The sequence below is a fragment of the Schistocerca gregaria genome, chromosome 1 (assembly GCF_023897955.1).
Source record: "Schistocerca gregaria isolate iqSchGreg1 chromosome 1, iqSchGreg1.2, whole genome shotgun sequence".
Classification (NCBI taxonomy): domain Eukaryota; kingdom Metazoa; phylum Arthropoda; class Insecta; order Orthoptera; family Acrididae; genus Schistocerca; species Schistocerca gregaria.
Genome location: NC_064920.1, coordinates 280,800,606 through 280,819,245, shown reverse-complemented (window position 1 = coordinate 280,819,245; position 18,640 = coordinate 280,800,606). Strand labels below are relative to the sequence as shown.

General features: G+C 43.5%; 1 protein-coding gene across 2 annotated transcripts in view; it reads right to left on the bottom strand.

The window, feature by feature from the left end:
- The window catches only part of LOC126341133 (epidermal growth factor-like protein 8), a 773,192-nt gene extending 768,344 nt beyond the window's left edge, over nt 1-4,848 (bottom strand). Inside the window, exon 1 of one of the 2 annotated variants that reach the window (XM_050001752.1) lies at nt 4,687-4,848. In XM_050001752.1, coding sequence (XP_049857709.1) covers nt 4,687-4,808 — 122 coding nt within the window. In that variant the 5' untranslated portion in view covers nt 4,809-4,848. The remainder of the gene's footprint in view (nt 1-4,686) is intronic. The other variant, XM_050001753.1, reaches the window with a different exon arrangement.
- Nucleotides 4,849-18,640: the final 13,792 nt, after the last annotated feature.

Below are 18,640 nucleotides of genomic sequence, written 5' to 3'. Positions count from 1 at the left end.
TTTTTGCCATAGCTATTATCTAACCCTGTTTTGCCCCTGTGACGAATCTGTATAGTTGCTGTGTGCAGGCGAGCTAGTTCGTAACAATGACCACTTCGTTGGTTCAGTTTTTTGTCCCCAGTCGCATTTGTAAGTTTGACTCCAAATGCGTTTCGTGAAATTGAAGAAACTTATCGCGGTTAAGATGAAATAGCGATTACGTTCATATCAAAACTACCAGAGATATGTCGAATGTCCATCTGTAGACGGAATTTCCAGCGGGTGACACAGCTGCTTTTTTTTATATAGCTAGGAAAGGAATTAACAGTATATAAGGGTGCTAATAAACACATCCATAAACTGAGAATCTCCATTGACATCATACTTCTTCTTCAAGATGGAAAGATCGATGGCATTTTATGCCCCTCTCAGACACTGATAATCATATTCAGCGTAGAAACATATAAGCAAAAGAGAAACACATTTTGACAAATTTAAATATTGATACCTCCACAAAATGACATAAGAACACCTCCAGCAACTCATTCGCAAAGCACTGAGAAGAGATATAAATTCATCATCATCACACAGATGAAATAAGTAACACAGACGTAAATAGTGCTCAGAAACGAGACAGTCATCTTTCTGGATCTAAAAGATAGCTGATATCGTTTTAAGATTCTGAGTGTCTATTGCAATACAGTCGGAGAGCCTTTGTAGTGCTGTTCGAGTTTTGGGGGAATACCAAGTGGGATAAGGCATGAAATGCTATTTGAACTGAGGAGGGGGTGTGCTAGAGTAGTTCGTGCAATTCTGCAAACCCACTGTGCCAGAATGGCGTAGTGGTTAGCGCATCTCTCTGGTGAGCAGCAAACCCAGCTACGAATCCAGGCCTTGGTACAAATTTTCGTTTGTCGCTTCAGCCTGCATACATATATCATAGAAATACTAATATCTCTACATTAAGGTTTCATCTTCGCCTAATGAGCCAGATTATGAACAGTTAAGAGACACAGTGTTAATTGCAAGTGGATAATATCGATGCGTAATGAGAAATGAGCTTACTTTCACATAACGGTGTTAAAATACAAAGAATTAAGCAGACCAAAAGAGTAATACAAGCCGAGCATCCTCCAGCACGTGCAGAAAAGTTGACAGCGTTTCGAACGATTACAGTCTCTATAGGCTGCGATTCTCCAAGTATATGTCAAACACAAAAATAGTCAGATGGAAATCACATTACATCTGGAAGATGTTTCAGCGACTCTTCACGAATTCATCCAGTGCGCTGAATCTCCTCCACCTGAATAGCGCCAGACGAATATAAAAAAAAGTCGAAATACGATAAACATTTTCGCAAAAAACGACAGTTGTACTCATTGCCAAAAAACTTCTTTGGTATTTACTTTCACATGTAGTAGCTATGTACTTTTTCTGAAATGAAGTATAAAATTTTAGTTTTCCGGGGAATAAAATATGGAATGAGATGAGACGATATCACTGGATAAAGACATACACAAAAGGATATAGGCTTCCGGAGGGACAGCCAATTACAATTAAAACAACTCTGGATGTGTGATCGCAGCATGGCTAAAAATATCGTGGCCTTTCGGATTGAGCGAAGTGGCGCTGCGTCCAGGACACTTCCCCGTCCTTCCGTCTAGAGCGTAATTACTTGTGGATTATCTACACCTAAATACATCATGTCAAGCCATCGTACAGCGTATAGTGGAACGTACTTTGTACCATTGTCAATCACTTCTCTTCCTGTTTCACTCGCTAATGCAGGAAGGGAACAAATTTTGTTTGGAAAAAGATGCTGCCTTTAGCAAACCATTTTTATTCCTTTTTTCGCCCACACACGTTTCAGTGACGTTTCGCCTTCGATTATGGTCCACTCTTCTGAGAAACTGTTTGTATTATCACGCAACGTTTTACTTGTTATTCAACAGAAAATTTCGTGAAACTTCATTGAAATATGCATGCGTGAAAAAATAAAAGTATTGTATTTACTCAACGCAGTATCCTTTCTCAAAAAATGATATTTATTCGACGTCACTAAATCAAGCAGCATACTATTGTTAGTGTAATTGAATCTCATAGAAATTTTCTCCTACAAGTTTACAATAACTTATATTTATGCACATTTAAAACAAGCTGCCTTTCATCTCTCGTAAGTTCAATTTCCCCAAAGTCAGTTGGAGCGCATGTAAAGCCAGTTCCTTCAACGCATCCATGAAAACCGAGCTTGTAAACAGTCTCCAAAGACCTCGTAATCTCAAAACATTACCCGCAACCCTCCTGTCCTTTTTGCAACGTTAGAGCTGGGTGACACAATTACAAAATACGGCAAAGTCAACAAACGCGTTGTAAAGTTACATTAAATCTGTCGTGGATCCGTCTGGTGCTGAAACCGAAGGCTGCACTCAGAGAAAAGAAATTCTGAATCCCACATTTAGAAATGTGTTCTCGGAAGAGGATATTTCAGTACCAATGTCTGACCGGCGAGCAGACTCACAAATGAGTGACATCGATGCTAGTAACCCCAGTACTGAAAAACAATTATGAGTTTTTAAGGCTGACAATCCATCAGTCCCCGATAGAATTACAGTTATGTTTTACTTTAGCTCATTTCCTAGATCATATTTATTGAGAATGTCTTGCGCAGCAAACAGCCCTACATGCCTGGAGAAAAGAGCAGGACACTTCTGTTTACAAAAACCGTAGAAATTCAGTTGGACGGAGTTGCAGAGCAATATTGCTGAGGACGGCCAATTGCAGGATCGTAGAACACAGTCTAAGTACAACCAATATGACGTTCCTGAAGAAAAAAAACACGCGTTTCTCCTACAGTCAGCTCTGTTTCACAAAAACACCACTCGCGAGAAACACAGCTTGCTCTGTTCACACACTATGTCTTATAAACAATAGATTCAGGCAAACAGGTACATGTAGACTTCCTGGACCTGCCAAGAGCGTCCGACGCTGTACGTAATCATCGACTACTGACCAAAATTCCATCATACAGAGCATTAATTGACTAATACAACCCCGTACTTTACACAGGGCGGCGAATGTTCCACAGAACACCAGGTGACATTAGTTTGTCACAAGAAAACGTAATAGGACCACTGTTATTTTCAATACGGAAAGTATTCATCAGCATTAGTGTAGGATGGTTCGCTGGCTGCGCTGTTGCGGCACAGAAAAGTATCATCGTCGAACGATCATAAGGAACCTCAGCAAGACTTGGACAGAAGATCTACATCGTGTAGTGATTGGTAGACCTTTTTAAATGTGAATAAATGTAAGAAGATTCCTATAACAGAGAGATTAAAGGTTTGGTTGGGTTGGGTTGTTTTGGGGGAGGAGACCAAACAGCGATGTCATCGATCTCATCGGATTAGGGAAGGACGGAGAAGGAAGTCGGCCGTGCCCTTTCGAAGGAACCATCCCAGCATTTGCCTGGAGGTATTTAGGGAAATCATGGAGAACCTAAATCAGGATGGACGGATGCGGGATTGAACTGTCGTCCTCCCGAAAGCGAGTCCAGTGTGCCAACCACTGCGTCACCTCGCTCGGTCAAAAAGATTAGTGGTGAACATCTTGAAGTCGATGCATCAAGGGATTATCAAGTCAAATAGTTACTAGGTAAGCCGAATGTAAGGCTTAGATTTGTTGAAAGGATTATGGGAAAATACAACGCATTTGTGAAAGATATTGCATGCAACGTGCCAATGGTATCTGTTCTAAAGTCTCGTTTCAATTTATTGGTGTTCTAGATTAGAGATAGATTAGATTAGTACTTGTTCCATACACCATAAATACGACACTTTTTAATGATGTGGAACTTGTCAGGTTAATAAAAGGTGTCTATACAAGATATTGCAAATACACAAAATATTACATGACATTTAATATTCTTTTTTTTTTTTGGTGGAGGTTAGGAAATTACCCACTTACTATATCCAAAAATTCATCTAATGAGTAGAAGGAGTTGCCATTAAGAAATTCTTTTAATTTCCTTTTAAATGCTACATGGCTATCTGTCAGACTTTTGATGCTATTAGGTAAGTGACCAAAGACTTTTGTGGCAGCATAATTTACCCCCTACTAAGCCAAAGTTAGATTTAACCTTGAGTAGTGAAGATCATCCTTTCTCCTAGTGTTGTAGCCATGTACACTGCTATTACTTTTGAATTTGTTCTTACCAAATAGGCACGGTAAAAGAACAAAATGACGTTAGAGACATGATGCTAGAACCATAACAGGTGTGTACAGTCCACACGAAATTGTATCAGAAATGTAAACAGAAATCGTTTTAACAAGACATAGTTTTTACGAAATGTAGAGAATCTATATTGGATGCAGACTGTGCGACCATTATGTTGCCGCCTCTGTACATTTCGCGTGGGCACCACGAAAAAAAAATGTAAGAGGCGTTAGGACGCGTACAGAGGCAAACAGGCAATCTTTTCTCCCTCGCTGAATTCGTGAAGAAAATGGGAAAGAAATCGTTAATATTGGTGTGATGTACCCTCCACCACGTGCTATATAGTGACTTGGCAAGTGTACATTTAGATGTGGGTGTAAGTGAAGAGGTAAACATTGATGGTGGCTACTCAGCAATGGCGGCCAAAAACGCTGGCCGTGGTGCGGTGGCGCGGCCAGCAGCAGTTTGTTGACAGAGCGGAAGGCGGGACTCACCCGGAGCGGCGCTTGGTGTACGGCTTGGCGTCGTGCGGGTGCTGCCGCGTGGCCAGAGCGGTCGCCACGGCGACGGCCAGCAGCAGCAGCAGCAGCAGGGGAGGCAGGAGCGACGACCGCATCGCGCCGCGGGCTGCACAGCACTACGGCTCCACGCGGGCTGCCGGCCGCACCGCGCCGCGCGCCCGATGCGGCCCTCCGCCGCCAGGGGCGCTGCCTCCGAGCCTCCTCTGCCCGGCCCGGCAGCCGCGCCGGCTCGCTCCGCCGTTTAATCTGCCGTTAAGCCTCGCGTTCCGCGTCACACTGGTGGGAGATCACTGACAAGGCGGGCATAAACCCAATGAGTCACCGATTTCGCGCATCTTTCGCCCGATTGAAATACGTACCTGTTGCTGTTCTTTTCTTCTGCACGAAGAGTGGTTAGATGCAGCTCTCCACGCTAATCTACCCTGCGCAAGCTCCTTCACCTCTATGGAACTACTGCAACCCGCATCCAGTGGAACCTGATCTTAGAGCTTCCCATTTCCAAGCTCCGTTTCTTTGATGACTCGGGACGAGAGCTGCATCTTTCTTTTCCACGTTGATTTCCGGCTAGTATCGCCTCCCACCTAATAAGTTTTGTGCGGAATGTAGTGCCTCATTCGGTCCACTTAGTCGCAACCAACAACCCCCAATCGACAGCACACTTTCTGCGCAGCTGAGGCCACGGCCTCAGTTGCCCACACGGCACCACGTGCAGGTGGGCCTCGAGGAGATCTTTTGTACTCTTTCTTGGCGTAAATAGCAGCTATATTATAAAACTTGATTTAAACTTCCCGTGTTGAGGAATGAGAAGGAGCGATCTATTTTTCTTGATTAAAAAAAACCTTCTTGTAGCCAAGATTCCATGCATACACTACTAGGCATTAAAATTGCTACACCATGAAGAAATGCAGATGATAAGAGGGTATTCATTGGACAAATTTATAATACTAGAACTGACAAGTGATTACATTTTCACGCAATTTGGGTTCATAGATCCTGAAAAACCAGTACCCAGAACAACCACTTTCGGCCGTAATAACGGCCTTGATATGCCTGGGCATTGAGTCAAACAGAGCTTGGATGGTGTGTACAGGTACCGCTGCCCATGCAGCTTCAACACGATACCACAGTTCATCAAGAGTAGTGACTGGCGTATTGTGACGAGCCAGTACCTCGGCCACCACTGACCAGACGTTTTCAATTGGTGAGAGATCTGGAGGATGTGCTGGCCAGGGCAACAGTCGAACATTTTCAGTATCCAGAAAGGCCCGTATAGGACCTGCAACATGAGGTCGTGCATTATCCTGCTGAAATGTAGGGTTTCGTAGGGATCGAATGAACGGTAAAGCCACGGATCGTAACACATCTGAAATGTAACGTCCACTATTCAAAGTTCTGTCATGCGAACAAGATGTGACCGAGACGTGGCACCTCATACCATCAAGCAGGGTGATACGCCAGTATGGCGATCACAATTACACGCTTCCAATGTGCGTTCACCGCGATGTCGCCAAACACGGATGCGACCATCATGATGCTGTAAACAGGACCTGGATTCATCCGAAAAAATGACGTTTTGCCATTCGTGCACCCAGGTTCGTTGTTGAGTACACTATTGCAGGCGCTCCTGTCTGTGATTAAGCATTAATGGTGACTGCAGCCAAGGTCTTCGAGCTGATAGTCCATGCTGCTGCAAACATAGCCGAACAGTTCGTGCAGACGGTTGTTGTCTTGCAAACGTCCCCATCGGTTGACTCAGGGATAGAGACGTGGCTGCACGATCTGTTACAGCCATGCGGATGGATCAGAGGCCTGTCATCTCGACTGCTAGTGACACGAGGCCGTTAGGATCCAGGACGGCGTTCCGTATTACCCTCCTAAACCCACCGATTCCATGTTTTGCTAACAGTCATTGGATCTCGACCAACGCGAGCAGCAATGTCGCGATACGATAAACCGAAATCGCGATAGGCTACAATCCGACCTTTATCAAAGTCGGATACGTGATGCATTTATCCATCTTACCCGAGGCATAACAACGTTTCACCAGGCAACGCCGGTCATCTGCTGTTTGTGTATGAGAAATCGGTTGGATACTTTCCTCATGTCCGCACGTTGCAGGTGTCGCCACCGGCGCCAACCTTGTGAATGCTCTTAAATGGTAATTATTTGCATATCACAGCATCTTCTTCCTGTCGGTTCAATTTCGCGTCTGTAGCACGTCTTCTTCTTGGTGTAGTTATTTTAGTGGCCAGTGGAGTTTTTATACCGAGCGAGGTGACGCAGTGGATAGCACACAGGGCTCGCAATCGAAAGGACGACAGTTCAATCCCGCCTCCGACCATCGTTATTTAGGTTTTCCGTGATTTCCCTAAATCTCTCCAGGCAAATGCCAGAGCAGGGCCGACTTCCTTTCCTGTGCTTCCCTAATCCGACGAGACCGATAACCTCGCTGTCTGGCCTCCTCTCCCCCCCCCCCCCAAAAAAAGCAATAAAACATATATTTTTGACAACCGATTTCAACATGCTTTGCTGTTATCTTCTGAATTTCAAAAATTTTCGTTATAAAACATTTTCATTGTGAGCTGGAGCCTCATGTGAAGATGACGTATTAGTGGATCAATGTAGCACAGTATACCAAGATCTGTCAGAAATAAAACGTTTGCAACAAAAAAGCACCTTGTGCCCATGCCCATGTCCCCCATAAGTACGTCTCACTGATGACTGCTAAGTCTTAAAAAACACCATATAGAGTAAAATGTACAATAGCGCATCTTTATTACTTTAGCTTGACATGTTCCATTCATTAACGAAGCTCGTGAATTGTACCACCATAGGCGGCATGCATGTGTTATACCACGTAAGCCGTCTAGGGTGGGTCATCAGTGAATGGAACATGTTAAATATCGTAAACAAATGTGCTACCGTATATTTTACTGTATATCGTGTTTTTTAATTCTTAACAATTATCTGCGAGCGGTACATATACAGACATGGTCGTGTGCACAAGGTGCTTTTTATTGTAAAAGTTTTATTCCCGACAAACCTTTGCATAACGTTCTACATTTTATCCACTAATTTGACAATTTAGCATGAGGTTTCAGCTCACAGTGAACACGTTTTGTAAATGAAATATTTGAAGACCAGAAGGTGATAGCAAAGTCTATCGAAATCGGTTGTCGAAAATAAATAAGTACACTACTGGCCATTAAAATTGCTACACCAAGAGCAAATGCAGATAATAAACGGGTATTCATTGGACAAATATATAATACTAGAACTGACTTGTGATTATATTTTCACGCAATTTCGGTGTATAGATCATGAGAAGTCAGTACCGAGAACAACCACCTCTAGCCGTAATAACGGCCTTGATACGGCTGGGCATTGAGTCAAACAGAGCTTGGATGGGATGGCGTGTACAGGTACAGCTGCCCATGCAGCTTCAACACGATACCACAGTTCATCAAGGGTAGTAACTGGCATATTGTGACGAGCCAGTTGCTCGGCCACCATTGACCAGACGTTTTCAGTTGTTGAGAGATCTGGAGAATGTGCTGGCCAGGGCAGCAGTCGAACATTTTCTGTACCCAGAAAGGCCCGTACAGAACACTATCACGGTGCTGTAAACAGAACCTGGATTCATCCGAAAAAATGACGTTTTGTCATTCTTGTACCCAGGTTCGTCGTTAAGTACACCGTCACAAGCGCTCCTGTGATGCAGCATCAAGGTTAACCCCAGCCATGGTCTCAAAAATAGTTCAAATGGCTCTGAGCACTATGGGACGTAACATCGCTGGTCATCAGTCCCCTAGAACTTAGAACTACTTAAACCTAACTAACCTAAGGACATCACACACATGTATGCCCGAGGCAGGATTCGAACCTGCGACCGTAGCAGTCGCGCGGTTCCGGTCTCAGCGCCTAGAACAGCTAGTTCACCGCGGCCGGCACAGCCATGGTCTCCGAGCTGATAGTCCAAGCTGCTGCAAACGTCGTCGAACTGTTCGTGCAGATAGTTGTTGTCTTGCAAACGTTCCCATCCGTTGACTCAGGGATCGAGACGTGGCTGCACGATCCGTTACATCAATGCGGATAAGATGCCTGTCATCTCGACTGCTAGTGATACGAGGCCGTTGGGATCCAGCACGGCGTTCCGTATCACCCTCCTGAACCCATCAATTCCATATTCTGCTAACAGTCATTGGATCTCGACCTACGCGAGCAGCAATGTCGCGATACGATAAACCGCAATCGCGATAGGCTACAATCCGACCTTTATCAAAGTCGGAAACGTGATGGTACGCATTTCTCCTCGTTACACGAGGCATCACAACAACGTTTCACCAGGCAACGTCGATGAACTGCTGTTTGTGTATGAGAAATCGGTTGGAAACTTTCCTCATGTCAGCACGTTGTAGGTGTCGTCACCGGCGTCAACTTTGTGTGAATGCTCTGAAAAGCTAATCATTTGCATCTCACAGGATCTTCTTGTCGGTTAATTTTCGCGTCTGTAGCACGTCATCTTCGTGGCGTAGCAACTTTAATGGCCAGTAGTGTATTTAGGCCGTCTTGTCTTCAGCAAGTTTTTTAGTTATAAAAGTATTATATATCACTTTTCAGGAAAAGGAAATTATAAAAGAAAGAATTCTGATTTAAGAAGAGCGATAGAAGAAGATAAGATGGACTGATTAGTAGAGGTCGCTTTTCCTACGCCGCCTAGGGAGGACGTTTTGGAATCAGACCTCGAGACCGACATCCCTGTTCAGTGCCTCCCTTAAGTACTTATTTACTTACTATGCTAGTCTGCTTAATTCTATGTTAGTATTTTATAGGTTTACCCTGGCATCTAGTACAATAAGTGCCCACACTAGGTTACACTTAGTACATCGTGTATTTATACTATATGAGATAGGATTAGTATTGATATGTGTTGTGTATGCAATATACCTTGTCTCTTCGTATGTTTTATAGTGTGTTTACTCTTATTCTAACATGCGCTATGTGTTAAAAAAAACTATGTTTATTATTGTAACAGGTTTAACGTGGCACCTGATACAGCTACCGTCCACTATTATAAAATGACATGTGTTTCCCTGGTTTGATCCGTGGGTAAAGTCCCTATATGTGATTGTCTGTTGTTTGTTCTTCGTATGTTATGTCCTCTGTGTTGGTGTTAGAGGAGTCCGTAGTACTGGAGTCATCTGAATTAACTCAGCCGCGCGGGGTAGCCGAGCGGTCTTCGGCGTCTTGTCACGGTCCGCGCGGCTCCCCCGGTCGGACGTTCGAGTTCTCCCTCGGTCATGGGTGTATGTGTGTGAGTGTGTGTGTGTGTGTTGTCCATAGCGTTACTTAGTTTAAGTTAGATGAAATAGTGTGTAAGGTTAGGGACCGACGATCTCAGTAGTTTGGTCCCATAAAACCTTACCATAAATTTGCAAATTTCCAAACTATTAATTACTCTCTAATGATTCGCTGGAGGCCAAGGGTCCTAATAAAAAATTCTCAGATAGTATCCATGATCAAACTCTGAAAATTGGTCGGTGGATTTGTGGTTCTCCTTGTATGCACATTTCTTCAAAAATCTCTGTTATACGTCGTCACGAATGTACGACTATAATTATCACTTTTATGATTATTGTTTCTTTAGGAAGAAACGATTCGCTGTAGCGAAACAAGTGCTTTATAGAAGATCAGACAAAAAGAAAAATTCCGTTACTCAAATGCAATACTGACTGACTTCTAATCTGCCACCATAAGCCATTGCGCTAACGTGCTGCTTGACGGCTGGGGCTCTCAGTGGTATCGCAAAACTTTGAACCTCGATTTTCGACAAGCACATAGTACTGGAAGAGCAACTGATACATCTGAGTATCTCCTGAAGTTGTGCAAAAGCAGAGAAAAATCGGCGAACCATTGGCTGATTTTTCGACAAGCACTTAGTACTAGAAGAGCAACTAATACATCTGAATATCTCCTGCAGTTGTACAAAAGCAGAGAAAAATCGGCGAACCATTGGCTACATGTTTCCCCGGTGAGATTCAGAAGATCAACTGTAGATAGTCAGAAGAGGACAAAATGAAGTGCCTGTTACCGTAGATTGACCGTCGTAACTTGTCATCCCTTAGAGCAGTGGTTCCCAACAGGTGGTTCGCTGACCCCCAGGGGTCCGTGAGCTATATCGGAGGGGTCCACAAGATGCTATTAGAATAAAAAATATTTTAAATATATTTCGTATGATAAGAGATTTTTTGTTTTGGCCGCTTTCTGCATGAGTTAGCAAACGCTTACTTCTGCGTCCAGTGTCTTCCTAGCGCCAACTGACACTAGCACACTCTAGCGCAAAAATAGAATTAGACAGAGAAAAATAGTTCTGCTGAATGCCCTTAGACTGCGCGTGCTGCCTCTTAAGCTCAATATTTTTTCAATAATGAATATGTAATGTTTTTTCTAAGTACAAAAAATAGAAAACGTATAAAAAGACTCTTAATTTGGCTTTTTTAGGTACCTGATACTGTGCAAAGACAAGGTACGAATCATGCTCGATGAGGAGGTCCTAGAGTAATTTTGTTGGGAACCCCTGCCTTAGAGGTCTCCGCGGATTACGACGATTGCGTTGCAGCAGCTGCCGGCACCTCACCCGTTGTCCCGTCCCCCGTTATAATTCTACATCGTTCAGTCACATTAATGTGAGCATCTTCAAGAGACGTGTAGGAAAAGAGGGGCGGGCGACTCCAGGGCCGTGCCCAGGTGCGCTATGTTTCTCGGTTGAGAATCCACGGCATGAGCAGCCTGTTCGACGAGGTCCCACAGCTTCTCAATTGGGTCTTAATCTCGGGAGATTTGTAGACAAGGGTGTGCGGTTAACTCATCCTGGTGCTCTCTGAACCACGCACGTGCACTGCGAGCTGCATGATACGTTACGTTGTCCTGCTGCTAGGTGCCTTCGTGCCGAGTAAAATAAACAGCATGTCCCCAAGGATAGATGTTTCCTTGTGTTGATCGACTGTGTCTTCCAGAATGACGAGATCATCCAGCGAATACCCCCTTGCTTGGACCCTTTCGAGTATTGTTGCAGGGTGTTTATTATGAAATGTTTCATCCCGTACACATCAACGGCCATCTGCCGTATGGAGCATTGTTGTTGTTGTTGTGGTCTTCAGTCCTGAGACTGGTGTGATGCAACTCTTCATGCTGCTCTATCCTGTGCAAGCTTCTTCATCTCCCAGTACCTACTGCAGCCCACATCCTTCTGAATCTGCTTAGTGTATTCATCTCTTGGTCTCCCTCTACGATTTTTATCCTCCACCCTGCCCTCCAGTACTAAATTGGTGATCTCTTGATGCCCCAGAACATGTCCTACCAACCGATCCCTTCTTCTAGTCAAGCTGTACCACAAACTCCTCTTCTCCCCAGTTCTGTTCAATACCTCCTCATTAGTTATGTGACCTACCCATCTAATCTTCAGCATTCTTCTGTAGCACCACATTTCGAAAGCTTCTGTTCTTGTCTAATCTATTTATCGTCCATGTTTCACTTCCATACATGGCTACACTCCATACAAATACTTTCAGAAACGACTTCCTGACACTTAAATCTACACTCGATGTTAACAAATTCCTCTTCTTTAGAAACACTTTCCTTGCCATTGCCAGTCTACATTTTATATCCTCTCTACTTCGACCATCATCAGTTATTTTGCTCCCTAAGTAGCAAAACCCGTTTACTACTTTAAGTCTCTCATTTCCTAATCTAATTCTCTCAGCATCACCCGACTGAATTCGACCACATTTCATTATCCTCGTTTCGCTTTTGTTGATGTTCATCTTATATACTCCTTTCAAGACACTGTCCATTCCATTCAGCATGTCCTGTGCTGTCTCTGACAGAATTACAATATCATCGGCGAACCTCAAAGTTTTAATTTCTTCTCCATGGATTTTAATTCCTACTCCGAATTTTTCTTTTGTTTCCTTTACTGCTTGCTCAATATACAGATTGAATAACATCGGGGAGAGGCTGCAACCCTGCCTCACTCCCTTCTCAACCACTGCTTCCGTTTCGTGCCCCTCGACTCTTATAGCTGCCATCTGCTTTATGTATAAATTGTAAATAGCCTTTCGCTCCCTGTATTTCACCCCTGACACCTTCAGAATTTGAAAGAGAGTATTCCAGTCAACATTGCCAAAAGCTTTCTCTAAGTCTACAAATGCTAGAAATGTAGGTTTGCCTTTCCTTAATCTTTCTTCTAAGATAGGTCGTATGGTCAGTGTTGCCTCACGTGTTCCAACATTTCTACGGAATCCGAACTGATCTTCCCCGAGGTCGGCTTCTACCAGTTTTACCGTTCGTCTGTAAAGAATTCGCGTTAGTATTTTGCAGCCGTGACTTATTAAACTGATAGTTCGGTATGGAGCATAAACCGTGATCAGTCTGAAAAAGCCACCTGCCCCCCACACAGTAGATGGACAGTTGCGGTTATGACATGCAAATTCCAGCCTGCGTCGGCGCTGATCAGGGTCAGCATGGGTGTACGAACCAGGCCACCGCTCCGGAGGCCCACACACAGCTGCCTTCACTGAACGGTCGTTGAGGAGAAACTGTTGGTAGCCCCTTGGTTCATCTGTGCGGTCAACTGCTCAACAGTCGCACTTCTATTCGCCCTCGGCAGCCGTCGTTCACGCCTCTCTTCTGTGGTCCCTGGTGTACCACAGCTGTCCTGGTGCTGTTTTGGATGGCCGTCATTTTGCCATACACGGTATACTTTAACCGAGGCGGCACGCGAACAGTTTCTAAACTTAGCCGTTTCGGAAATGCTTCCGCCCTTGGCCTGAAAGAAACGATCATGTCCTTTTGGATGTTATATAAATCGCTCCGGTTTCTTATTACTACAATTACTGCACTGTTTATCGAGTCCCACCGACATGCTTTATGTTGAAACTTACTGGCAGATTAAAACTGTGTGTCGGAACGAGACTCGAACTCGGGACCTTTGCCTTTCGCGGGCAAGTTCTCTACCACTGAGCTACCCAAGCACGACTCAAGCCCCGTCCTCACAGCTTTACTTCTGCCAGTACCTCGCCTCCTACCTTCTAAACTTTACAGAAGCTCTTCTGCGAACCTTGCAGAACTAGCACTCCTGAAAGAAAGGGTATTGCGGAGACATGCCTTAGCCACAGCCTGGGTGATGCTACCAACGTGAATTTTTTTTTACTCTACAGCGGAGTGTGCGCTGATATGAAACTTCCTGGCAGATTAAAACTGTGTGCCGGACCAAGACTCGAACTCGGGACCTTTGCCTTTCGCGGGCAAGTCCCAGCCAACTGAGACACCTAAGCACGACTCACGAGCCGTCCTCACAGCTTTAATTCCGCCAGTACCTCGTCTCCTACCTTCCAAACTTCGCAGAAGCTCTCCTGAATACCTTGCAGAAATAGCACTCCTGGAAGAAATGATATTGCGAAGACATGCCTTAGCCACAGCCTAGCTGATTTTTCCAACGTGAAATTTTGTCACTCTACAGCGGAGTGTGCGCTGATATGAAACTTCCTGGCAGGTTAAAACCGTGTGCTGGACCAAGACTCGAACTCGGGACCTTTGCCTTTCGCGGGCAAGTCCTCTACCAACGGAGACACCCAAGCACGACTCACAAACGGTCCTCACAGCTTTAATTCAGCCAATGCGTCGTCTCCTGCCTTCCTATTTTATTAAATTTATTTTATTAAATATCACTATGCTTTATGTTCCCTCCCCCGATAGCGGTTGTCACCTGTTGTTGTAATTATTGCACGTTGACGTCGAACGTAAGTGGTGGTCAGATTTATATGACTGGATCGTGTAACTTGCCATGTTTGGTGAAATTTACTTCTTTACTGTATCGGACGTTGTCAAAGTGCACCACGAATATTCATGTTCCATATGCGTGTTCCATGTTGTCAGTTTCTGATACAGTGAAGAAATAAATATCACTAAACCAGCAAATTACACATCTTAATTAAGGACAGTTTTAACCTGGAGGCCAAAACTCATGGGGAGGCACTCGTATACTAAATTTTTACTGACATCAATAAGTGGTTCATAGCTAATTCACTATATTTAAACTTTGAAAAGTATGCAGTTCAGAACTACCAAGAGATTTCCTTCTAGTGTGTGTATAAGATACGATGACATGGAAACAGGAGAAGCTGAGAGTGTAAAATTCTTGGAATTACAACTTGATAATAAATTCAGTTGGGAGCGACATACTAACGAACTACTAAAGCGCCTAAACAAGTCTGTGTTTGCAATGCGAATGATGTCAGACATAGGAGATATAAATATAAAAAAGCTGGCATATTTTGCTTATTTTCACGCCATTATGTCATGTGGTATAATAAAGTAATGTGTAGTGTAAATCCAAGAGCATCGTGTCGAAACCTATTCAAAGAATTGGCATACTAACCACAGCTTCTCAGTATATTTATTCATTAATGAAGTTTGTTGTAAATAATACATCTCTTTTTCCAGCTAACTGCTTAGTACACAGTATCAGTTCTAGGAATAAGAACAATATACATAAAGATTTAAAATCACTTCTTCTTGCCTAGAAAGGAGTCCAGTATTCAGCAACACATATTTTCAACAAGTTACCAGCAACGATTAAGAGTCTAGTTTCAGACAAGGCACAATTTAAAAATAGTTTAAAAAAATTTTTGGTGGCCAACTCCTTCTATTCCACCCATGAATTTCTCAACAAGTGCAGTAGACCATTTTAATGAAAATTTATTATACTTTAATTTTTGACAATACTTGGTTGTAATAGCCATGTTACTACCTACTGTGTGAATGGTGGATGCATGGAAAGCAGATGTAAGTCTTAAGTCTGTAAATAGTGGAAGTTTAATTTTAAATCTTGCACATTATTTGACTGTTCTTAACTGAAGATCACTGAAACGAATAATTTACTTTAATTTTTGACAATACTTGGTTGTAATAGCCAAGAAATTAACTACTGTGTGAATGATGGATTTAATGAAAACAGATGTAAGTGTTAATTCTGTAAATATTAGAAGTTTAACTTTAATTCATGTACACAATTTTACGTTTATTGAGTGAGGAACATTAAAATTAATGAAACTCAAGATTTTCTAATTTCTTTTTAGTAATGTGTTTATCTGACATCTTTGACACCCAGGAGGATCCCCTCTTTTGTGGGTTTATTCAATGAACAATTAATGTAATCTTATCTTTGTCGTCGACTAGTCTATCTCCTAAGAGGAGATTTCTCTGTGTACAGTCCTGCTAGAAATGGTTTCCTGGCGCCCCAAATACAAATCTGACGCACAACAGAACTTGGCGTAGCCCTAAATGGCTCTGCGGAGGTGACATTACGCTCAAAGGTGTTCATCACGAGGACGTTATCAACTGAAACAACTCATTCATGATTACATACCGTAGATCCACCAAATTTTAGGCTTTTCACTTGCTACATTCCACGATTTAGCATCCAGTTGAGGTGCGACTGGTTTCCGCGGCCATCATCAGGCCAGTGTGCAGCAAATTTGTCATCCTAGAAGACGGAGGTGTCCACAACATATTCATCATGAAGATGTAGAAGAAAGAAGATATCGTTGAAATGTTCACGGTAAGCTACATGAGAGGGCCCATATTATGATACAATAAACACCTCCAAAGCATCGCAGAACCAACTGCGACTTGAAGTCCAACCTCCACCCAACCTACACGTAAACGCCTCAATCGGCCGTTGGAACACTTGACAACCTGCAGTATTTGAAAAGAGGTAAAATAGCATCACATCGGACAACACTACATGGATCAATGGACTACGGCCATCTCTCTATGGTTTTTGACCCATCAAAGACTTGTAGCTTTATATGCCCTTACGAATAATGGCCCCTTGTCAGGTACCAAACTCCAAATGCGCACAGCGTTCAATTCGGTAGGCGATGTTCACTCGTATAGTGATGTAGATGGACCTGCATTCAAAGAGAGCAACAATTCTTGTCGGGTTGGAAGCCGACTGACATTGACAAGGTATTAAACTGGTCTGCGGTCCCTGTTATTTAGGATGTTTTTACAACCATTGTTCTTATGCCGTTTACGTGTCTGTGAGAAAGATAATTTAATAATTTTGACAGTTACAAGATTCAGTCCAGTGTCTTATAGGCTCATTGGGCAGTCTGCTTTGATACACCCAACAGTACAGGCAAACTCAATTATGGCGTGGTAATGGGAACCGTCGTGAGACTTCTGCTTACTGCCATTCTTTTACATGACATTTCGACTCATCTCACTGCACTGATTCTACACAACCGACTGTCAGATGCAGACCATTTCAACGCCTTGGCGTAAGTGGAGGGTCACATGACCGTCTAGTGTTCTAGACGGTCTATAGCGCCCTAAAGCATTCTGTGTGTCTTTACAAGAGCGTGACTAACATTTCATCTGGCGAGCTTACGTATAAGTTATTAGATGGGCAGGGGGCATTCAGGGCCGAAATAAACCATTATTGATGTGAATAGATAGTATTATGTGGCCTAAATAGCCGTATCATGAAAACACTCAGTTTGCGTAGTCTAATACACACGAAAAATACAAAAGAGACATCAATATCACATAAAAATCTTAAAAGACCATTCGATTTTACTTTCCCTATAAGGTAAAAATTGAACATTGGTGCTACAGAAGAATGCTGAAGATTAGATGGGTAGATCACATAACTAATGAGGAGGTATTGAATAGAATTGGGGAGAAGAGGAGTTTGTGGCACAACTTGACAAAAAGAAGGGACCGGTTGGTAGGACATGTTTTGAGGCATCAAGAGATCACAAATTTAGCATTGAAGGACAGCGTGGAAAGTAAAAATCGTAGAGGGAGACCAAGAGATGAATACACTAAGCAGATTCAGAAGAATGTAGGTTGCAGCAAGTACTGGGAGATGAAGAAGCTTGCACAGGATAGAGTAGCATGGAGAGCTGCATCAAACCAGTCTCAGGACTGAAGACCACAACAACAAACAGTATATTCCTACATACACTATGTGATCAAAAGTATTCGGACACCCCCAGAAACATACGGTTTTCATATTAGGTGCATTGTGCTGCACCTATTTGCAGGTACTCCATATCAGTGACCTCAGTAGTCATTAGATATCGTGAGAGAGCAGAATGGGACGCTCCGCGGTAACCACGGACTTCGAACGTGGTCAGGTGATTGGATATCACTTGTGTCATACGTCTATACGCGGGATTTCTACTCTCCTAAACATCCCTAGGTCAATTGCTTCCGATGTGTCAGTAAAGTGGAAACTTGAAGAGACACGTACAGCACAAAAGCGTACAGGCCGACCTCGTTTGTTGACTGACAGAGGCCGCCGACAGTTGAAAAAGATCGTAAAGTGTAATAGGCAGACATCTATCCAGACCATCACACAGGAATTCCAAACTGCATCAGGATCCACTGCAAATACTATGACAGTTAGGCGGGAGGTGAGAAAACTTGGATTTCATGGTCGAGCGGCTGCTCATAAGCCACACATCACGTCGGTAAACGCCAAACGACGCCCTTCTTGGTGTAAGGAGCTTAAACATTGGACGATTGAACAGTGGAAAAACGTTGTGTGGGGTGACGAATCACGGTACACACAATTTGGCTATCCGATTGCAGGGTGTGGGTATGGCGAATGCCCTGTGAACGTTATCTCCCAGCGTGGTAGTGCCAACAGTAAAATTCGGAGGCGGTGGTGTTTTGGCGTGGTCGTGTTTTTCATGGAGGTGAGTTGCACCCATTGTTGTTTTGATTGGCACTATCACAGCACAGGTCTACATTGATGTTTTAGGAACCTTCTTGCTTCCTACTGCTGAAGAATGTTCAAATGTGTGTGAAATCTTATGGGACTTAACTGCTGAGTTCATCAGTCCCTAAGCTTGCA